Raw genomic sequence first — 24,414 nt, 5'->3', positions numbered from 1 at the left:
GTGCTGATCTGAACTCAATGCGCCACACGCTGCGCCTCCTGCAGCTCCACTTGGCTTCAGCACTGCAGGATATTAAAGGTAGACTGACTTTCAGATTTTTCAAGTGTAGGTCATAAAAAGAAATTTCCGACACTCAGTTATTTTTATTTAGTGGACCGAAAGCTACTGAATTCGAATCACAGACTTCCAATTTTATTAGTTTTTTAAAAATGGAACAATTAATGAAGTTAGGGCCCGTTTGCGCAAGGCATTGTGGGATACAAATTTGAAACAGGAGAGAAAAATGGAGGATGTGTGTGCGCGAATGAAATGTGAAAGACAGACTACAGTAATGGAAAACGAGAAGAAAAGATGTTATGTTGTGAAGGAAAGGAAACGCAGGACCAAACTAATAAATATCGCCGGTCAGCGAGCACCTCGGTGTGTTCGTTTGGCGACATAATGATGTACAGTGGGGCAAAAAAGTATTTAGTCAGCCACCAATTGTGCAAGTTCTCCCACTTAAAAAGATGAGAGGCCTGTAATTTTCATCATAGGTACACTTCAACTATGAGAGACAGAATGGGGGAAAGAATCCAGGAAATTACATTGTAGGATTTTTAATTAATTAATTGGTAAATTCCTTGGTAAAATAAGTATTTGGTCACCTACAAACAAGCAAGATTTCTGGCTCTCACAGACCTGTATCAACTTCTTTAAGAGGCTCCTCTGTCCTCCACTCGTTACCTGTATTAATGGCACCTGTTTGAACTCGTTATCAGTATAAAAGACACCTGTCCACAACCTCAAACAGTCACACTCCAAACTCCACTATGGCCAAGACCAAAGAGTTGTCAAAGGACACCAGAAACAAAATTGTAGACCTGCACCAGGCTGGGAATACTGAATCTGCAATAGGTAAGCAGCTTGGTGTGAAGAAATCAACTGTGGGAGCAATTATTAGAAAATGGAAGACATACAAGACCACTGATAATCTCCCTCAATCTGGGGCTCCACGCAAGATCTCACCCCATGGGGTCAAAATGATCACAAGAACAGTGAGCAAAAATCCCAGAACCACATGGGGGGACCTAGTGAATGACCTGCAGAGAGCTGGGACCAAAGTAACAAAGGCTACCATCAGTAACACACTACGCCGCCAGGGACTCAAATCCTGCAGTGCCAGACGTGTCCCCCTGCTTAAGCCAGTACATGTCCAGGCCTGTTTGAAGTTTGTTAGAGACATTTGGATGATCCAGAAGAGGATTGGGAGAATATGGTCATATGTCATATGGTCAGATGAAACCAAAATAGAACTTTTTGGTAAAAACTCAAATTGTCATGCTTGGAGGAGAAAGAATGCTGAGTTGCATCCAAAGAACATCATACCTACTGTGAAGCATGGGGGTGGAAACATCATGCTTTGGGGCTGTTTTTCTGCAAAGGGACCAGGACGACTGATCCGTGTAAAGGAAAGAATGAATGGGGCCATGTATCGTGAGATTTTGAGTGAAAACCTCCTTCCATCAGCAAGGGCATTGAAGATGAAATGTGGCTGGGTCTTTCAGCATGACAATGATCCCAAACACACCGCCCGGGCAACGAAGGAGTGGCTTCGTAAGAAGCATTTCAAGGTCCTGGAGTGGCCTAGCCAGTCTCCAGATCTCAACCCCATAGAAAATCTTTGGAGGGAGTTGAAAGTCCATGTTGCCCAGCGACAGCCCCAAAACATCACTGCTCTAGAGGAGATCTGCATGGAGGAATGGGCCAAAATACCAGCAACAGTGTGTGAAAACCTTGTGAAGACTTACAGAAAACATTTGACCTCTGTCATTGCCAACAAAGGGTATATAACAAAGTATTGAGATGAACTTTTGTTATTGACCAAATACTTATTTTCCACCATAATTTGCAAATAAATTCTTTAAAAATCAGACAATGTGATTTTCTGGATTTTTTTCCTCATTTTGTCTCTCATAGTTGAGGTATACCTATGATGAAAATTATAGGCCTCTCTCATCTTTTTAAGTGGGAGAACTTGCACAATTGGTGACTGACTAAATACTTTTTTGCCCCACTGTAGCTGTCAATGAACGGGCAAGGTAAACCTGCGCATGCACACACGGACTTCCTCTGTCTGCTTGACAGCACAAAGCGTGCAATTTCATGCGCATTATTTGCTCGTAAATCCCCTCAAATTAAATAACTTCCCAGCCACAGAATGGCCTAATATTTTCTGAGATATTACAGAAATAAACATATATCACAATGGCCAAATTTCAGAGGGAACTAAATTTCACAGATTTTGTGAAATCCAAAGGCCGTCTCTCTTTAAGTGGGTGAGTCTGAGACTCACTGCAGCCGATCATCTTACTTTCACTTACTTAATTTATTGATTTTAATTTGTTTTAACCTCCTAAGGCCCAAGCTGTTTTTTTACATGCATTTTTTATTTCTCTTTGCTATCTGGGCTTATTAGAACCTGATTAGAATAAAAACTAAGCATCATCTTTTGATAAGATGTACTTTTAGAGAAAAAGTATGTCCACATATGTGGATTCTTGTTCCGAATTTCCATAAAGTGCTGTCCACGCATGTGACCGCTAAGCCCTAGGAGGTTAAAGCACCTTGGATTTTGATAGTTTATTAAGAGCATGATTACATAACAGTATATATAAATTCTGAAACAGGTACACCATTAATCAAAATATTGTGAAGTGAATTTATATTCATATACTATACATTACTTTATATACATTACTTTGAGAGAGAGAAAGAGAGACGGGGAGAGAAAGGAGAGAAATGAGAGAGGGCAGAGAGAGAGAGAAATAGAAAGAGAGGGGAGAGAGAGAAATGGGGAGAGAGAGAGAGAGAGAAACGAGAGAGGGCAGAGAAAGAAACGGGGAGAGAAAGGAGAGAGAGAAACGGGGAGAGAAAGGAGAGAGAGATGGCAGAGGGAGAGAGAGAGAAACGAAGGGGAGAGAGAGAAACGAGAGATAGAGGGAGAGAGAGAAACGAGAGAGGGCAGAGAGAAATAGAGAGAGATTTATGAAATCCAAAGGCCGTCTCTCTGAGTCTGAGCCAATCATCTTACTTTCACTTAATTTATTGATTTTAATTTTTTAAAAGCCCCTTGGATTTTGATAGAGAGAGAAAGAGAGGGGAAAGAGAGAAAAATGGGGGGAAAGAGAGAAACAAGAGAGGGCAGAGAGAAATAGAGATTTATGAAATCCAAAGTCCGTCTCTCTGAGTGAGTCTGAGACTCACTGCAGCCAATCATCTTACTTTCACTTACTTAATTTATTGATTTAAATTTTTTTAATGCACCTTGTATTTTGATAGAGAGAGAGAAAGAGGGGAGAGAGGGAGAGAGAGAAAGGAGAGAGGGGGAGAGAGAGAAATGGGGAGAGAAAGGAGAGAGAGAAAGAAACGAGAAAGAGATGGAGAGAGACTGTTATTCATACTTATATTTAAAGGCTAAAATTTCTCGTCTCGTCTTCTTCCGCTTATCCGGGACCGGGTCGCGGAGGCAGCAGTCTAAGCATGGAAGCCCAAACTTCCCTTTCCCCAGACACCTCGGCCAGCTCCTCGGGAAGAACACCGAGGCGTTCCCAGGCCAGCCGAGAGACATAGTCCCTCCAGCGTGTCCTGGGTCTTCCCCGGGGCCTCCTCCCGGGGGGACATGCCTGGAACACCTCCCCAGGGAGGCGTCCAGGAGGCATCCGAAAAAGATGCCCGAGCCACCTCAGCTGGTTCCTCTAGATGTGGAGGAGCAGCGGCTCTACTCCGAGCTCCTCCCGAGTGACTGTGCTTCTCACCCTATCTCTAAGGGAGCGCCCAGCCACCCTGCGAAGGAAACTCATTTCAGCCGCTTGTATCCGCGATCTTGTTCTTTCTGTCATTACCCAAAGCTCATGACCATAGGTGAGAGTCGGAACGTAGATCGACCGGTAAATTGAGAGCTTCGCCTTTTGGCTCAGCTCCTTCTTCACCACGACGGACCGGTAAAGCGACCGCATCACTGCGGAGGCTGCACCGATCCGCCTGTCGATCTCACGCTCCATCCTTCCCTCACTCGTGAACAAGATCCCGAGATACTTAAACTCCTCCACTTGAGGCAGGACTTCTCCACCAACCTGGAGAGGGCAAGCCACCCTTTTCCGGTTGAGAACCATGGCCTCGGACTTGGAGGTGCTGATTCTCATCCCAGCCGCTTCACACTCGACTGCAAACCACCCCAGTGCATGCTGAAGGTCCTGGTTTGAAGAAGCCAACAGGACAACATCATCCGCAAAAAGCAGAGATGAAATCCTGTGGTTCCCAAACAGGATTCCTTCCGGCCCCTGGCTGCGCCTAGAAATTCTGTCCATAAAAATTATGAACAGAACCGGTGACAAAGGGCAGCCCTGCCGGAGTCCAACATGTACTGGGAACAGGTCTGACTTACTGCCGGCAATGCGAACCAGACTCCTGCTCCATTCGTACAGGGACCGGACAGCCCTTAGCAAAGAGCCCCGAACCCCATACTCCCGAAGCACCCCCCACAGAATACCATGGGGGACACGGTCGAATGCCTTCTCCAGATCCACAAAGCACATGTGGACTGGTTGGGCAAACTCCCATGAACCCTCGAGCACCCTATGAAGGGTATAGAGCTGGTCCAGTGTTCCGCGACCAGGACGAAAACCGCATTGTTCCTCCTGGATCCGAGGTTCGACTATTGGTCGAATTCTCCTCTCCAGTACCCTGGAGTAAACTTTCCCTGGGAGGCTGAGAAGTGTGATTCCCCTATAATTGGAGCACACTCTCCGGTCCCCTTTCTTAAAAAGAGGGACCACCACCCCAGTCTGCCACTCCAGAGGCACTGTCCCCGACCGCCACGCGATGTTGCAGAGGCGTGTCAACCAAGACAGCCCCACAACATCCAGAGACTTGAGATACTCAGGGCGGATCTCATCCACCCCCGGTGCCTTGCCACCGAGGAGCTTGCAAACCACCTCAGTGACTTCGGCTTGGGTAATGGACGAGTCCACCTCTGAGTCATCAGCCTCAGTCTCCTCAGTGGAAGACATGACGGTGGGATTGAGGAGATCCTCAAAGTATTCCTTCCACCGCCCGACAATGTCCCCAGTCGAGGTCAACAGCTCCCCACCCGCACTGTAAACAGTGTTGGCAGAGTACTGCTTCCCCCTCCTGAGGCGCCGGACGGTTTGCCAGAATTTCTTCGAGGCCGACCGATAGTCCTTCTCCATGGCCTCCCCGAACTCCTCCCAGTTCCGAGTTTTTGCCTCCGCAACTGCCCGAGCTGCAGCACGCCTGGCCCGCCGATACCCGTCGGCTGCCTCAGGAGTCCCGGAGGTCAACATGGCCCGATAGGACTCCTTCTTCAGCTTGACGGCATCCCTTACTTCCGGTGTCCACCACCGGGTTCGGGGATTGCCGCCACGACAGGCACCGGAGACCTTGCGGCCACAGCTCCGAACAGCTGCGTCCACAATGGAGGTAGAGAACATGGTCCACTCAGACTCAATGTCCCCCGCCTCCCTCGGAAGCTGGGAAAAGCTCTCCCGGAGGTGGGAGTTAAAGACCTCCCCAACAGAGTGCTCGGCCAGACGTTCCCAGCAGACCCTCACCATACGTTTAGGCCTGCCAGGTCTGTCCAGCTTCCTCCTCCGCCAGCGGATCCAACTCACCACCAGGTGGTGATCAGTTGACAGCTCAGCCCCTCTCTTCACCCGAGTGTCCAAGACATAGGGCCGGAGATCAGATGAAACGACTACAAAGTCGATCATCGACCTCCGACCTAAGGTGTCCTGGTGCCACGTGCACTTATGGACACCCCTATGCTCGAACATGGTGTTCGTTATGGACAAACCGTGACTAGCACAGAAGTCCAATAACAAAACACCACTCGGGTTCAGATCGGGGAGGCCGTTCCTCCCAACCACGCCCCTCCAGGTGTCACTGTCGTCGCCCACGTGAGCATTGAAGTCCCCCAGTAGCACAATGGAGTCCCCAGTCTGAGCACCCCTCAGTACCTCTCCCAGGGACTCCAAGAAGGCCGGATACTCTATACTGCTATTTGGCCCTTAGGCACAAACAACAGCAAGAGCCCTCTCCCCAATCCGAAGGCGCAGAGAGGCGACCCTCTCGTTCACTGGGGTAAACTCCAACACATGGCGGCTGAGCTGGGGAGCTATAAGCAAGCCCACACCAGCCCGCCGCCGCTCACCACGGGCGACTCCAGAGAAGTGGAAAGTCCAGCCCCTCTCGAGGAGCTGGGTTCCAGAGCCCAAGCTATGCGTGGAGGTGAGCCCGACTATCTCTAGCCGGTACCTCTCAACCTCCCGCACAAGCTCAGGCTCCTTCCCCCCCAGCGAAGTGACATTCCATGTCCCAACAGCCAGCCGCTGTGTCCGGGGATCAGGTCGTCGAGGCCCCTGCCTTCGACTGCCACCCAATCCACATTGCACCAAACCCCTACTGCTACCTCTGTGGGTGGTGAACCCACAGGAGGTTGGGCCCACGTCACCTCTTCGGGCTGAGCCCGGCCGGGCCCCATGGGCAAAGGCCCGGCCACCAAGCGCTCGCATACGAGCCCCAACCCCGGGCCTGGCTCCAGGGTGGGGCCCCGGCTGCGTCCTACCGGGCGACGTCACGGTCCTGGATTTTTTCTCCATAGGGGGTTTTTGGTGAACTGCTCTTGGTCTGGCCTGTCACCTAGGACCTGTCTGCCTTGGGAAACCCTAGGAGCTATGTTGTCGGGGGCATTATGCCCCTGGTAGGGTTTCCCAAGGTAGGGTAGGCTAAAATTTGAAGAGTGTAATTGAATAGTGTCTCTTTTTTTAAAGTGTTAAATCCAAAATCATCAAAATAATTTTTTATCCATATCACATCTTTCATATAATTCTATCTTTTGGTTTAATTCCAAATATTTCATGCCAGCGCTCTGATAAACTTGGACTGGCTGGCAGGGGTGTGTTATGTCCTGAAACTTCTATCACAGATCTCGTCCAAAATGTATTAATCAGTAACCATGACAATAATGATGATTTATGCAGCTGCTTTGTGATCACAATTAATCTTATCTGAATTTCCATATGTAGAAAGGAATAATTTCTAGCACGTGGTGCTTGGAAATGTTTGAAATGTGATGAGAGCAGAGCAAGATAATTCTCTCCAGGACAGAACCATAGCAGTCGTATAATTTTAACCTGTTTATATAAGAAACTAATGAGGAAATGAAGCTAAATAAAATGAAAAGCTACAATAAAGCAAAACCTACACAACATCCTCAGTCTTTTACATTTTTATTTCTGAGCCACAAGATACAACAATCTCTATCTTGTGGTGTTCCTGAGATCAGGACACTTTGCTGGGGTGTGATCTGTTACTCATATGAACAGCGCTGTTATTTTTCTCGAGTCTGATTGGTCAGAAAGTATTGACTCACCTTCTGTAGTCACATCTCTATTTCTGGCTACAAGGTAAATCACAGGTTTATATTAATGCACTCACTGTAATACTGTTATGGTTTCTATAATAACAGCTCATTCACTGGGACTTGTATGGTGGGTGCTCTTTATCATGAGCTTTATTGAACATTTATGGAAGGAGTCTCCAGTGTTAGCACTCTGGAAAATTCCACCTTGGGAAAACCTCAGGACAGAGGACCGAATGATTGGAAGGGAACGATTGTTTAAAGCTGCTATAACGTAAGTGTAAGTGATAAGTAATGTAAGTTTCATAGATGTTCCACAACATTAATGTAACTATAAATGGATAAAAAGTGTAAATAATTAATAATTTTAAAAAATTGTAATTGTTGACAAATTGGTGTATAAGAATAATAAAAACACATGCTGTCCTAGGAAAATAATCAACTATGAGGTTGGTAACTGTAACTCCGCTTTGAGTCACACCACCTTGTTGGTGATCATTTTCCTATAATGGCACACCCCCAAGTGTGTTATCACTTACATAATATACAGGTACATTGTGAAAAATTGAGTGTGCTTACTAAGATAATGAAGAACTTTGAACACACACACACACACACATAATATAAGCCAGGTGTAGGAATCGTTGAAGGTGGGTGGAGCACAGAAGCACGGCAGGCCAGAACTGGGTGTTACAAAAACTTTTATTTGCACTTTTCAGCGGCTTACTTTACTCGCGCGCACACACACACACACACACACACACACACACACACACACACACACACACACACACGCATGCACACAAGTGTCCAGGTTGGGGAGAGCTCCCTTTCTCTGCTCTCTCTCTCCTTTTATAGGGCGTGGTCACTGGGGGAGACACACAAACACAGGTTAATTTACGTCAGGTGCAGTGATTCTGCCACTTACCTTCCCTGACTCCACCCTCCATTCACAGACTGATGCTTGACCACGCCCCCACTGCCACACCAGGTATTTGGCAAGCCATGGCCTGAAGGTTAAAGAACAGCCTTTGGGCCCAAAGGGTAACTGGTTTGATTCCCGGGATTGGCAGGAAAAATGTGAGGGGGGTTGAGTGAATGAACAGCATTTTCCCCTCCCTCTGTATCATGGCTGAAGTGACCCCTAACTAACCCCCAACTGCTCCCTGGGTGCTGTAGAATAGCTGCATACTGCTCTGGGTATGTGTGTGCGCGCTCATTGCTCACTTATGCATGCAGAGGAGGAATTTTGCTGTGCTTGCATGTACATATGACACATAAAGGCTTCTTCTTCAAAAATGAATGTTAACGAAAAAGAAGAAGTGATCATGTACACTAATTTAAGCTCTATATATTTGCGCTCTGTTCTTCACGTTTTAAGCAGGTGCAAATCCTTATGGAGGACGGAGTGCATCTTTATATCATGCATGGTGATTTGCATTCAGTGCAACACACTCCTGCTGGGAGAGAAAGGGCACTTTTCATTTTAGCCCTTTAGAGATTGAGGGAAGATAAACAACATCTCGACAGCAGTGAGAGAACCAGTAAATGTACTTTTATTTTTTCTAAACTTTAAACACATCCAGGATATAAAGATACTCGATTTTTCATCTGTTAAAAATAGACAAAAAGAGCAGAAAACCTGTTAGATGTCGCTGTGGTGGAATTCTTGGAGACAATAAAAAAAGATGGAACAAAGCTTACTGCTACAGCATATAATTTAAGAAACTAGAACTATATTTCACTAAAATTATGTGGAAATTTTTTTTAATTATATATATTCAGAATCTTGCAAGCATCATGTTGGATAAAGAGCCAGTTTATATTCCTAATACAAGATCATCACCTGCAGTGTTGTAGCACAAAATCAATTAAACAGAAAATGTGCTCTAAACATACATACATACATACATACATACATGATCACAATCAAAGACAAGATCCGAGTCTTTATTTGTAGGCTCAGTTTCCCCACTGTGAAAAGCAGTACTACTCTTGTTAGCAGCTCTTAATGTCTCTGATTTGTGAACTAGTAAATGAAAAACTGTCGTAAAAACAGTGAGTCTAAAACCTTGCTAGCTAAGTATGGTTTCCTCACACAGTCAACGTCACACTTTAATCAAGCTGTTGTACACACAAGACTAATCAGTTCAGTTTGTAATCAGACACTGGCTGTCAAAATGGCCACCGTGCTCCATGAAATTGCTATGATGTTACTTCTGATTGAGATACATGCAAAAGAAAAACACATTTCAGTTCAAGGACAAAGGTACTTCAAAAAAATTCTTGGCCTCACCTGGAAACAAGGAGCGTAACTCCCATTTTGGGGCAAAACTTATACTATAAAGCCTTATATCACTGTCCACAAAAACTCAGAATTTTGACAACTGAAACAATCAAAGAAGAAAGGAGAGCTGGTGTGCTCTTGCTCCAGGACAATGCAGAAGCAGCCAATTGTGGCTTTGAACTGTTGCCCCATGCACCTTCCTCACCTGAACTGGCACCGCCTGACTTCTATCTGTTTCCCAAACTGAAATTCCACTCACATGGTCATCATTTTCAGAATGATAATGAAGTCATTCATGCTGTTGAGGAGGATCTGGAGGCTCAAGATATGACCACTTTCTGCAAAGGGATAGCAAAGCTTGACCATCGGCGGGCCAAAGTTAAAGGAGACCATGTTGAAAAATAACGCAAGAACAATCTTTCCCTTGGACGTTTTCTGGGTGAAGCCGAGAACTTTTTGAAGTACCTTCATATGTCTGCAGGATTTAGACGTATACACAGAAGAAAATGTCAATTTTCATTCCAATTAAAAATTAGAAACGTTGGGGGCATTGTGGCTCAGGTGGATAAGGCGCCATACCATAAATCCGGGGACCCGGGTTTCATTCCGACCTGAGGTCATTTCCCGATCCCTCCCTGTCTCTCTCTCCCACTCATTTCCTGTCTCTACACTATCCTATCCAATAAAGGTGAAAAAAGCCCAAAAAATATCTTTAAAAAAAAATTTGAAATGTTAATTGTTATTTAGATGAGTCACTTTCCATAATACACTATTATTGAGCAGTCATTAGGAGTTTCCATATTGTATATGCATCACCAAAAAGGTACCACCATGCTTATCATCAACCTTTATCAAGGAATCTGAACCTACATGTGGACCAGTAAAGTGTCTTTTTTTTTTTTGTGAGATTTTACACTATCAACAGATTTACACACTGACTTCAAGACTGACTTCTCATCAGGTTCACTCTGATTAGAAAACTTGTTTTGTAAACTCTCATCAGCAGCTTTAATGAGTCTGTTTCACACTGTATTTGTCACATGGGATGTTTTTCTCCTTTCGAAAGAGTGCAATGGCAAACCTCTAGATTCAAAGCCCTGTTGCAGTCAGGATGTTCTCGTCTTTACGCCGAACTGGGTTGCGTAGCAGCCAGACATGGAGGGGTGTAGATTTTTATAGTTTCATCCCAGGAACAGTCCACCATCTATAGGAACCCCCACACACAAAATAACACAAGTTTAAAATGTATATTTCAAATAAAAAGCATGTAGGAACAGAAATCACACTAGACTGGATTTAAAGTCCTTAGTTCCAATCAATGCCCATTTCATATGTGCTCCTGAAATCCGACAACGTGATAAAGCATCAGTCTTCACTGAAAATTAATCTCTGGTTGTTGAACACACACGTGGTGTTGAACTTCATCTGATTTAAGTATAGCATAAAGTCATTGATTGTTAGCATGGTAACATATGCATCTCTCTAACTAAGTCAAATCAGTAAAAGTAACTGGTTATCAAGTTCAACAGGGATGAAGTGCTTCATTCTGATTGGCTGTCTGGAGACTCAATACACTATATGGTCAAAGTTTGTGGAAACCTGATCATCACTTCCATATGTCCTTGTTGAACATCCCTTTCCAGATTTAGTTTTCATTTGCTCTTATAACCAGAAGGTCAAGGATGTAGTAGCTCATCTAGCCTGCCAAGAAAACAACCATGACTACCAAAACATCAAACAGAAATGAAATGTGACAATGCTTTTGCAACCAACCTCCACGACAAATTGTTTACAACAGGAAAATCAACAAAGGACTAAATTTTGTTCCCCAAGGGAAGATCTACCCAAAACATTGATCAGAACTGAATTCGCATAATAAATGAGAGAGGAGATACAATTCTAGTCAGAGGAAAATTTGTTAAGTTGACCTAATTACTAATTTGTTAGCAAAAAACTGACAATACAATGACCAAGTTTTGTACAGAAGGTCTAGTTCTTTCAAATAAAACAATCAGAACTGAAATCCATTAAGAACTGAGGGAGGAGACACGATTTAACTGAGAATAAACAAAGTTGTAAACAAATTGTTTTCAACAAGAAAATGAACAAACAAATGACCAAATTTTGTTCCCCGAGGGAAGATCTACCCAAAACATCGATCAGAACTGAAATCTGGTGAGAACTGCGAGAGGAGATGCAATTCTAATGAGAAGTCTCAAAGTTCATGAAGGTGACCTAATTAGCAGTTCGAATCGCAAAAATTTGACAATACAATGACCAAGTTTTGTACAGAATGTTTTGTTTGAAAGAACTAGTCAATCAGAACTGACATCCATTGAGAATTGAAGGAGGAGATACAATTTAACTGAAAGTAAACCAAGTTGTAAACAAACTGTTTACAACAAGAAAATCAACAAACAAACGACCAAGTTTTGTTTCACATGGGAAGATCTACCCAAAATATCAATCAGAACTGAAATCGGATGAGAAATGAGGAGATAAAATACCTAGTGAGAGGCCTGGAAAATTCATTAATTTGGCCTAATTACAAACTTGTTAGCAAAAACTTTGACAAAACTGGAATGCTGGAACAGGTTTGGTTCCAGTGAAGGGAAATTGTAATGCTACAGCATAAAAAAACATTCTATACAACTGTGTGCTTCCAACTTTGTGGCAACATTTTGGGGAAAATCTACATATTGTTGTGATGATATTGTATATTGGTTGTATATTGCCTTTTTTAAAACAGAAAATTCAGTCTTCTGAAAAGTCAGTACTGTATCAGTCACAAAAATGTGTCTTGCCTTACATTAAATACCACAAGGTCTTCTTGGAACCATAGGTGCATGACCAGTATTTGGGAGAAAAAGTACCAGCTTCCACAGGAAATGAGTGCAGTTTAAAATGGCTCACTTGTTGGGAAAAGGACAATGACCCTTCAATAGACTTGGTGGGGAAGCCAGGGCCTAATGGTTAGAGAAACAACTTTAGGATCAAAAGATCGCCGGTCTGATTCCCTGGACTAGTAGACTGAAGTGTCCTAGAACAAGGCGCCGAACCCCTAACTGCTCTCCAAGCAGTATGTTGTATGTTGCCATCTGGGTACGTTGTACATCACTCGGGATAACAGTGTCTACTAAATGCCTGTAACATAATGGTAATTTATACAAAATGGTTTGATTCATGATTCTTCTTTTTGAAAAAGGATACTGAACCCGGGTTGTCTGTGTAGAATTTATGTGCATTCTCTCCCTGTATCTGTTTGTGTTTCCTTCAGGTTCTTCACACCTCCTAAATGAACAGACAGGTAAGTAGACTGGCTATTCTAAACTGTCCTGGCATCTCATCCAGAATGTACAGTATTCCTACTTTGTGCACAGTGTTTTTGAGCTCAATTTCAGATCCACTCCAAACTTGACCAGGATAAAGTGGTTACTGAAGATGAATGACAAAATTCACATTACACATTTTATTGTGAAAATGGTCTCAAGCCATGTTATTTTTCAAAAATATGCTACCCCATGGGCAAACATGGTGGTCACATGAGATATAAGTTAATATTCCAGGTTAAAGATAAAGGACAGAATATGTTACAGTTCAAAGGGATAATCATGTCATGCTGTCCCTTTCAGTGACTCCTGGCTATGCATAGAATAAGGCTCAATAAAAAAGTGAAAACTAAAGTCCAGTGTTAACCATGAAGGACAAGTTTGCTCTTGATGAGGCTTTCACAGAGCAAAGCAGACTGCCTTTGCCAAGTCCAGCAATGCTGCACCAGCACTGACGGTATCACTCTAATGGACTAAGCACCATCGCTGAGGATGATAAAAATTCAATCCCAGTTTTCTTTATTTCATTGCTTTAAAGGGCACTGAGCTCCGAGTCTGAATAAAGGACTGAAAGGCATTTGTCTCGTCTCTGAAAGGCATGTTTTGGTTCAATATTCTCCAGGTTGGACTCCCTGGACCACATCTAGAACAGACAACATTTGTCCTTTTAAAGCAGCTTCAACAACCGAAGTGTGAAGAATTAAAAAATGAAGTTGAATTTCTCATCTCATTATCTCTAGCCGCTTTATCCTGTCCTACAGGGTCGCAGGCAAGCTGGAGCCTATCCCAGCTGACTACGGGCGAAAGGCGGGGTACACCCTGGACAAGTCGCCAGGTCATCACAGGGCTGACACATAGACACAGACAATCATTCACACTCACATTCATACCTACGGTCAATTTAGAGTCACCAGTTAACCTAACCTGCATGTCTTTGGACTGTGGGGGAAAACGGAGCACCCGGAGGAAACCCACGCGGACACGGGGAGAACATGCAAACTCCGCACAGAAAGGCCCTCGCTGGCCACGGGGCTCGAACCCGGACCTTCTTGCTGTGAGGCAACAGTGCTAACGACTACACCACCGTGCCGCCCCTTGAAGGTGAATTTGTATCTCATCTCATCATCTCTAGCCGCTTTATCCTTCTACAGGGTCGCAGGCAAGCTGGAGCCTATCCCAGCTGACTACGGGCGAGAGGCAGGGTACACCCTGGACAAGTCACCAGGTCATCACAGGGCTGACACATAGACACAGACAACCATTCACACTCACATTCACACCTACAGTCAATTTAGAGTCACCAGTTAACCTAACCTGCATGTCTTTGGACTGTGGGGGAAACCGGAGCACCCGGAGGAAACCCACGCGGACACGGGGAGAACATGCAAACTCCGCACAGAAAGGCCCTCGCTGGCCACGGGGCTCGAACCCGGACCTTCTTGCTGTGAGGCAACAGTGCTAACCACTACACCACCGTGCCACCCCTTGAAGGTGAATTTGTATATGGAATTTATTCGCTCATTTAATTCTCTTAGCAATGAAAAAGCAACAAAGCACTGGAAAAAGATGAGGTCATCCAAAAACTGATGCAGTGTGAAGATCTTTTGAAGGCAAAAATGCACAAGTTCTGTCATTGGGGTCCTTATACACCAGTTAAGACTGCATGAGCCTCCTAATATTTGATTTCTGATGTATTAGGAAGATGTTCACTCAGTAAAAAGGAACATGGATTAAGTCAAGTCAAGTTTATTTGTATAGCACTTTTAACAATAAACATTGTTGCAAAGCAGCTTCACAGAATTTGAATGACTTAAAACATGAGCCAATTTTATCCCCAACGAGCAAGCCTGTGGTGATGGTGGCAAGGAAAAACTCCCCCAGACGACACGAGGAAGAAACCCCGAAAGGAACCAGATGCAAAAGGGAACCCATCCCCATTTGGGCAACAACAGTCAACATGACTGTAACATTAACAATTTTAACATGAAGTCAGTTTCGCTGATGTTATAACTCTTCATTGATGGAAACTTGAGTGCAAAACTGTCCGTGACAACTGCAGTCCTAAAGTTAGCAAGTCAACTGTAGTCGTCAGCCATAAAAGCATTACTATAAGTGTCCAGAGCGTCTTCCAAGTGTGACTTTCAACTGTCCATATGGGGCCGTCCTCCACAGGAGCTATGTGATGAGACTCCAACCAGTCATAGAGCATCAGGATGGATCAGGCAGGTCCGAGGAGCAGAAGAGGTCAGTATCTCGATCTCAGGATTGGCATGCAAGTCAGAGGGACAGATGGGGGGAAGAGAGAGAAAACATAGAAACATTAGGTATGCCCAATGTCACCTGAATAAGTAAGAACAGCATTCATTTTGCAGTGAGTACAAGCAGGGACTCCGGCAAAACTAACTATGACAGCATAACTAAACGGGGAGAACCAGAAGGTATTACAGGCATGAGGAAGCCCTGGGACATAAAGCAGCCAGCCACTACACCGTCAACAAACTCAAGTGAGCAAGCAAGTGGGGGACTGACAGCATCCATACATCCCAGTTTACCAAAACACTCTATGTCTGAGGACCCTCCAGATCTACTCCTTTACCTCATAAACACCATTAACAAAAGGCTTGACTAAACAGATATGTTTTCAGCCTAGACTTAAATGCTCAGACTGTGTCTGATTCCTGAACACTACTTGGAAGGCTGTTCCATAACTGTGGGGCTTTGTAAGAAAAGGCTCTGCCCCCTGATGTAGCCTTCACTATACGAGGTACCAGCAGATAGCCTGCACCTTTTGATCTAAGTGGGCGTGGTGGGTCATAAAGGACCAGAAGTTCGCTCAGGTACTGTGGTGCGAGACCATTCAGTGCTTTAAAGGTCAATAGGGGTATTTTATAATCAATACGAAATTTGATTGGGAGCCAATGCAGTGTGGATAAGACAGGGGTGATGTGGTCATATTTTCTAGTTCTAGTAAGGACTCTTGCTGCTGCATTTTGAACTAACTGGAGCTTGTTTATGCACTTATTGGAACATCCAGACAATAAGGCATTACAGTAATCCAACCTGGAGGTAACAAAAGCATGAACTAGTTTTTCTGCGTCGTGTAGTGACATTAAATTTCTCATCTTAGCAATATTTCTGAGATGAAAGAAAGCTATCCGGGTAATGTTATCGATGTGAGTTTCGAATGAAAGACTAGGGTCAATAATCACCCCGAGGTCTTTTACTGCTGCACGTGAAGAAACAGAAAGGCCATCCAGAGTTACTGTGGAATCAGAAAACTTACTTCTAGCTGCATGTGGTCCTAGTACAAGTACTTCAGTCTTGTCAGAGTTAAGCAGAAGGAAGTTACTGAGCATCCAGTGTCTAATGTCCTTTACACATTCCTCAATTCTATTAAGCTGGTGTCTCTCATCTGGTTTTGCAGACACATACAACTGTGTGTCATCAGCATAACAGTGGAAACTAATACAATGTTTACGAATAATATCATCCAAAGGTAACATATATAAAGAAAAAAAAAACAGTGGACCCAAGACAGAACCTTGTGGAACACCAAACTCAGTATGTCTAGAAAAATCACCATTTACATCAACATATTAATAGCGATCAGTTAAATAAGACCTGAGCCAGGACAGGGCCGTTCCCTTAACTCCCACAACATTTTCTAGTCTATCCAGAAGAATGGAATGACCAATGGTATCAAATGCTGCACTAAGGTCAAGCAACACAAGCAGCGAGACACAACCCTGATCAGAAGCCAACAGTAGGTTGTTAACTACTTTAACCAGAGCTGTCTCTGTGCTATGATGGGATCTAAATCCTGACTGATACATTTCATGGATGTTATTCCTATGTACAACCCCGATTTCCAAAAAGTTGGGACAAAGTACAAATTGTAAATAAAAACGGAATGCACTAATTTACAAATCTCAAAAACTGATATTGTATTCACAATAGAACATAGACAACATATCAAATGTCGAAAGTGAGACATTTTGAAATTTCATGCCAAATATTGGCTCATTTGAAATTTCATGACAGCAACACATCTCAAAAAAGTTGGGACAGGGGCAATAAGAGGCTGGAAAAGTTAAAGGTACAAAAAAGGAACAGCTGGAGGACCAAATTGCAACTCATTAGTTCAATTGGCAATAGGTCATTAACATAACTGGGTATAAAAAGAGCATCTTGGAGTGGCAGCGGCTCTCAGAAGTAAAGATGGGAAGAGGATCACCAATCCCCCTAATTCTGCGCCGACAAATAGTGGAGCAATATCAGAAAGGAGTTTCGACAGTGTAAAATTGCAAAGAGTTTGAACATATCATCATCTACAGTGCATAATATCATCAAAAGGTTCAGAGAATCTGGAAGAATCTCTGTGCGTAAGGGTCAAGGCCGGAAAACCATACTGGGTGCCCGTGATCTTCGGGCCCTTAGACGGCACTACATCACATACAGGCATGCTTCTGTATTGGAAATCACAAAATGGGCTCAGGAATATTTCCAGAGAACATTATCTGTGAACACAATTCACCGTGCCATCCGCCGTTGCCAGCTAAAACTCTATAGTTCAAAGAAGAAGCCGTATCTAAACACGATCCAGAAGTGCAGACGTCTTCTCTGGGCCAAGGCTCATTTAAAATGGACTGTGGCAAAGTGGAAAACTGTTCTGTGGTCAGACAAGTCAAAATTTGAAGTTCTTTATGGAAATCAGGGACGCCGTGTCATTCAGACTAAAGAGGAGAAGGACGACCCAAGTTGTTATCAGCGCTCAGTTCAGAAGCCTGCATCTCTGATGGTATGGGGTTGCATTAGTGCATGTGGCATGGGCAGCTTACACATCTGGAAAGACACCATCAATGCCGAAAGGTATATCCAGGTTCTAGAGCAACATATGCTCCCATCCAGACGATGTCTCTTTCAGGGAAGACCTTGTATTTTCCAACATGACAATGCCAAACCACATACTGCATCAATTACAGCATCATGGCTGCATAGAAGGGTCTGGGTACTGAACTGGCCAGCCTGCAGTCCAGATCTTTCACCCATAGAAAACATTTGGCGCATCATAAAACGGAAGATACGACAAAAAAGACCTAAGACAGTTGAGCAACTAGAATCCTACATTAGACAAGAATGGGTTAACATTCCTATCCCTAAATTTGAGCAACTTGTCTCCTCAGTCCCCAAACGTTTACAGACTGTTGTAAAGAGAAAAGGGGATGTCTCACAGTGGTAAACATGGCCTTGTCCCAACTTTTTTGAGATGTGGTGTTGTCATGAAATTTAAAATCACCTAATTTTTCTCTTTAAATGATACATTTTCTCAGTTTAAACATTTGATGTCATCTACGTTCTATTCTGAATAAAATATGGAATTTTGAAACTTCCACATCACTGCATTCCGTTTTTATTTACAATTTGTATTTTGTCCCAACTTTTTTGGAATCGGGGTTGTAAATATGAGCATAACTGCTGTGCCACAGCTTTCTCAAGGATCTTGGAGATAAAGGGGAGGTTTGATATTGGCCGATAATTGAACAGCTGGCAGGGCTCAAGGTCAGGTTTTTTAATCAGGGGTTTGATAACTGCTAGTTTAAAGAATTTGGGTACATAGCCAATCTTAAGAGAAGAATTTATTATTTTTAGAAGCGGTTCAATTACTTCAGGTATTATCTGTTTGAATAGACGTGTAGGTAAGGGATCTAGTACGTAAGTTGAGGCTTTTGATGCGGAGATTAATGAAAGTAATTAAATTTCTCTAAGGGGAGTAAAACATTCTAATTGCTCATCTGATACAGTTATATGGTTAACTACAGGGTCACTTACATTGTCTAACCTTAAATTAGTAGTTTGAATTTTTTGTCGGATATTTTCAATTTTGTCATTAAAAAAATTAATGAAGTCGTTGCTACTACATACTGCAGGTGTGCATGTGTCTATAGTGGACTTATTCCTAGTTAATTTTGCTACAGTATTAAATCGGACTCTAGGATTATTTTTGTTATCTTCTATTAGGGAGGAGAGATGTGTTGAAGCTTTTCTATACATATGTATATGTATGCATTTCTATATATATGTAAGCTCTCCTTCCAAGCTAATTTGAATGCTACCAATTTTGTTTGATGCCATTTACGTTCCAATTTTCGAGTGGTCTGTTTTAAAATGCGAGTGTCATCATTATACCAGGGTGCTAATTTTTTCTCTCTGATAATTTTCCTTTTAAGAGGAGCTACATTATCTAAAGTATAGTGGAATGTTGACTCTAAGCATTCAGTTGCCTGATCAAGTTCTAAGGGGGCTGACAGTGACCCAATCAAAGTTAATAACTCTGGGAGATAATTTATAAAGCTCTGTGCAGTAGTTGACGTGAATGTACGTCACCCGGAGGTCTTTTACTGCTGCACGTGAAGAAACAGAAAGGCCATCCAGAGTTACTATGTAATGTGGTAGCGTGTATCGTGGTGAGGTGCATGTTATTACTCAGATATATTTTGAATGAGATGAGATAATGATCTGAGATAACTTCAGACTGTGGAAGTGGGAATATATTTTCTATGTTTAACCCAAATGTTAGTATTAGATTAGTTAGTGTGATCACCATTATGGGTCGGTCCTATGACATTCTGATTAACCTCTACTGAATCTAAAATGGACAGAAACGCTGTTTTCAAAGGGTCTTCTAGGTTATCGAAGTGAAAATTAAAATCTCCAACAACTAAAGCTTTGTCTAAGGAAATAACCAGGTCTGAGATAAAATCTGCAAATTCAGAAAGAAACTCAGAATATGGCCCCGGGAGCCTGTAAATAATAAGTAATGGAATTAACTGGGTAAACTTATTTTTCAAGGCTACATACATTATATGAGTATGAATAACTTCAAAAGTATTAAATTTATAACCAGGTTTGTGTGTTACACCTAGATAATAATTATAAATAACTTCGACTCCTCTGCCAGTTAGACGAGGCAGGTGTATATCACTGTATCCAGAAGAACTAGCTTCATTTAATGCTATATATTCATTTGGTTTAATCTACGTTTCAGTTAAACAAAGTACATTAAACTCCTGATTAGTAATAAGTTAATTAACCATTAGCGCTTTAGATGTAAGAGATCTAATAGGGTCATTCCATGCCAAATCAACAAGAGGTTATGCTCGACCATCTCAGATTTCAATGAAATTTGGAGGGCTCAGAGATACTATTAAAAGAAGTTAATCCCCAAAACTTGAGCTTCCTATCACCAATAGTTTCAGAGATACAGGCATTTGAATTTTTCGATTTTTTTGTTTTTTGCTCAAAACATACATATTTCAAAGTGCAATATAATCTTTATTATGCAAGATAGAAACCTAAAATTTTGCACAGAGAGACTCAATGTCTTGTACTACAAGCTTCAACTTAGAATTTCAATGGTCATTGTATATTAGATGGTGATTTTAACAAGGAAATTAAAAAGACAAATTTGCATTTTTTGCATTTTTAACTCATTCTGGAAGCTTGCCTGTGGCAGTAATGCTTAAACTAAGAATGTTATTCAAATCTACACAGAAATATCTACCAATTTCAGTTTTACCAAGTCTCCACTATTCCTAGTTTGTCTGTAATAGGGTTTTGAAATTCGCTGATTTCTAAAACATGCCATTTTCAGTAGCAAGAAATCCAATGTGGGATAGCAGTTAGGAACTTGTAAATTTTTTTGAGTAATCCCCAAGACCCATATTTTATATTTCCAAATTTTTCTTCTGTGTCTCTCAAGTATTTTTAAACTACAGGGGTTTAAAAAATCCATTTTCACCAAATTCGAATTTTTGATATATTTTCATATAACTGATATTTGAGGGTTAATAAATGCTTCAATAAGGCTCAAGTAGGTTAGGAGACATGTTTCTTCCTCAATTTTAAATAAAATTTCAATTAATGCTCAGTATTAATTATTTGTAAATTGATTTTAATCTAAGACAGTGTAACATTAGCAATCAATGACCAGCTATTGTGTACCAGTCAACAGCCAGCCTTATCAATATCAACACAGCACAATAGGTGACCTTTGATACCAGAACAGGTGGCTCATATCTTATAGTTTTAGAGTCTGTAAACTGCATACTTGTTCAGATAACATTATATTGCTTGGATTATATTAAATACATTGTAATACAGAGCACTGAGAAAATTTACCAATGTTATTAACTGAATGTGTTTCTTTGCAAGGATTGGATATTTTGAATAGTTGACAAGGGAATTTAATTGTAGTTGCTTTCAATTTGAGATCAGTATAAATAAGTTTGTTCTTAGACATCTAGAAATGGCTGAACTTCCTCCCTGTTCTATAGGAATTGGACTAAAGAAAGATTCTGACTGCCATAAACTAACATACAACAGAAATTGTAAGTTAAGTGATTTATATGAAAAATGACTGACTTCTTTAGTTTATATATATATATATTTACTGAAAAATGTGAAATGTTCATATATTATTTAGCTTATTTCAAAATGACAATATTTTTAAAACCATATTTCTTTGACATGAACACAAGTAAAATGTTTCCTTATCTATACAAATCATTTAGTTGTATTTATCAGTCCTTAATCATCAATAAAATGGAAATAATATCAAAAATTCAAATTTGGAAAAAATGGATTTTTTAAACACCTGTAGCTCAGAAATACTTGAGAGACACAGAACAAAAACTTGGAAATATAAAATATGGGTCTAGGAGATTACTGAAAAAAATTTACAAGTTCCTAACTGCTATCCCACATTGGAATCCATGCTACTGAAAATGGCATGTTTTAGAAATCGGCGAATTTCAAAACCCTATTACAGACAAACTAGGAATAGTGGAGACTTGTTAAAACTGAAATTGGTAGATATTTCTGTGTAGATTTGAATAACATTCTTAGTTTAAGCATTACTGCCACAGGCAAGCTTCCAGAATGAATTAAAAATGCAAAAAATGCAAATTTGTCTTTTTAATTTCCTTGTTAAAATCACCATCTAATATACAATGACCATTGAAATTCTAAGTTGAAGCTTGTAGTACAAGACATTGAGTCTCTCTGTGCAAAATTTTAGGTTTCTATCTTGCATAATAAAGATTATATTACACTTTGAAATATGTATGTTTTGAGCAAAATGCAAAAAAATCGAAAAATTCAAATGCCTGTATCTCTGAAACCGTTGGAGATAGGAAGCTCAAATTTTGGGGATTAACTTCTTTTAATAGTATCTCTGAGCCCTCCAAATTTAATTGAAATCTGAGATGGTCGAGCATAAATTTGTCAGATATTTTTTGATTTGGCATGGAATGACCCAATATTTAATAGCCCCACCTGTAGATCAAAGGTGCCGGCAGCAGCTGTACAGTTAGTATGACCTAATTTTGTATTGATTAGGTTACTGAAACAAACTCTGAGTATTTCTACTTTTTTGTTTAGCTCGGGGAACAGACACAGTTAACTAGACCTGTTCTGAGACTATGACCTATGCTGCAAGAAATGAGAGCAGCACCTTCCCGAGTGGGATGGATACTGTCCCGCCCTAACAGGCCAGCAGTGCCCTCAAAATTAGCCCAATTATCTATAAAGCCCACACTGTTTTCAGGAGCACCACCTGGACAACCAGCAGTTCAGCAACCATAACCTGCTGTAAGCTATATCGCCACATAGCACTGGGATGGGGCCAGAGCATACTACAGCATCGGACATCGCCTTCGCTAATTTAATCACCTCTACAAAGTTACTCTTAGTAACCTCAGACTGACGAAGGCGTATATCATTAGTTCCTGCATGGATAACTATCTTTGAGAACCTGTGCTTGCCTAGGACCTTAAGATTACCTGCTATGTCCAGCGCCGGGGTATACACCTGACTAAAGCTGCTGCTGCCCCTAAAGGCCTAGCTAATTTCACGTGCCATATGATAGAGTCCCCTATAACCAGAGCTCTTTCAGGTTTCTCAGTGGGTGCATCACTAAGGAGAGCAAACCTGTTCAACATGTGAAACGGAGAAGAGTGGTGCTCCCGTGGGTGAGCCTCAGTGGTAGCTTTGGTTCTATGCTTATGCTGCCGAGTCATCACCCATTCGCCCCACTGTAAGGGCTCTAATGCCGGAGTTGGGGGATTATTAACTCCACCTAGGGCATCCACACTTTCCCCTACAGAAACTACACTGTTCTCATTCTCACTGGCCTTCTCTAAAGCCTGGATACGCACTTCTAAAACTGCAATCTTCTCTGTCAGAGAGTTAACTAATCTGTACTTTTCACAAATAAAGCTGTGACTCGCGACGGAGGAAGAATGACTCAACATCCTGCACTCAGCACACTAAACAAGCTGAAGGTGTGCCATGATGAAAAGATTCACATACCTTAATCAAAGATCTGTTGATATTAAAGCAGATCTGATGCAGATGGCCTCCGCTTGTGGTCTTTACACAGGAAGAGAAAAAAAGAAAGCTTCCGGTCTTGGCGTTCTTCCGAAAAAAAAGAAAGGAAAAAAAACGGAAAAGGAAAGCAAAAGTGAAAGTCCAAAAAAACCCAAAGAGGATCCTGGAAATTATTTGTAGAAAAATAAAAAAGATTTGTGATTAATGCCAACACTCGCGGAAAAAAAGGCTCGTTGCAAACAACTCGGAAACCAGGAAGTGCGTAGCACAGAATGCAGCTGTATGTTGTAAAAGCTAACATTCTGTTCACTTTTACAATGTACACAGTTTGCTGGGCTTTCATCCCAAATCATATAATACTGTACTAAACAGAGTGTCAGAGTAGTATGACAAATATACTGTATACAAGTGATACTGTGCTATTTACACATAAGAAATAACACAGTTATATTATATAATACTGTTATTATATAATACTGTTATAAGAAAATAATCAAAAGACAGGGCAATGTAATGCAAGCAAACAAAGTACGGTTACATTCATCACTCTAAAGTTGAATGTTTTCCAATAACAGTCTGTCCCCAAGTGTTTCGTTCCTCTTATATCAGAGCGATTTAATCCTCGAAAACAAGTTAGTTCTTGTTATCACTTACATTATCACAGCTATAAACTGGTTCCCTTCTCAGCCTCTTTTTTTCCTTTCTCTGATTTTAATAAGATAAAAAAACAGCTTGTCGTGAAACCACAAAGTACCTTGTCCCCAAGACTTTCCCATGTTGGAAAACTGTACAGCTTTACCTCTGACTGTTACAAAATGCTGACCATGAAGATTCCTTCCAAAAATGCAAAAATAACACATTACACTTTTTCACATTTTTATTTATCAGTCTGGAAGTTGTTACTCCAGAAAAGGTACTGTGCAAAAGTCTTCAGCCCCCTATTGTTTTTTCATACAAACTTTGTTATAGATTTCTATTTTATGACTTCTTCA

General features: G+C 41.8%; 1 protein-coding gene across 3 annotated transcripts in view; it reads right to left on the bottom strand.

The window, feature by feature from the left end:
• Positions 1 to 8,110: 8,110 nt before the first annotated feature.
• pex7 (peroxisomal biogenesis factor 7) overlaps positions 8,111 to 24,414 on the bottom strand; it is a 143,086-nt gene continuing 126,782 nt past the window's right edge. For 2 of the 3 annotated variants that reach the window (XM_060916457.1, XM_060916456.1), the window contains one exon: positions 8,961 to 10,911. In XM_060916457.1, the coding sequence (XP_060772440.1) occupies positions 10,831 to 10,911 (81 nt within the window). In that variant the 3' untranslated portion in view covers positions 8,961 to 10,830. Of the gene's footprint in view, positions 8,289 to 8,960; positions 10,912 to 24,414 lie in introns of those variants that run through there. The other variant, XM_060916458.1, reaches the window with a different exon arrangement.

This window comes from Neoarius graeffei, chromosome 3, assembly GCF_027579695.1.
Source record: "Neoarius graeffei isolate fNeoGra1 chromosome 3, fNeoGra1.pri, whole genome shotgun sequence".
Taxonomy (NCBI): domain Eukaryota; kingdom Metazoa; phylum Chordata; class Actinopteri; order Siluriformes; family Ariidae; genus Neoarius; species Neoarius graeffei.
Note: the sequence above shows the minus strand (reverse complement) of the source record. Positions and strands in the feature narration are given on the sequence as shown.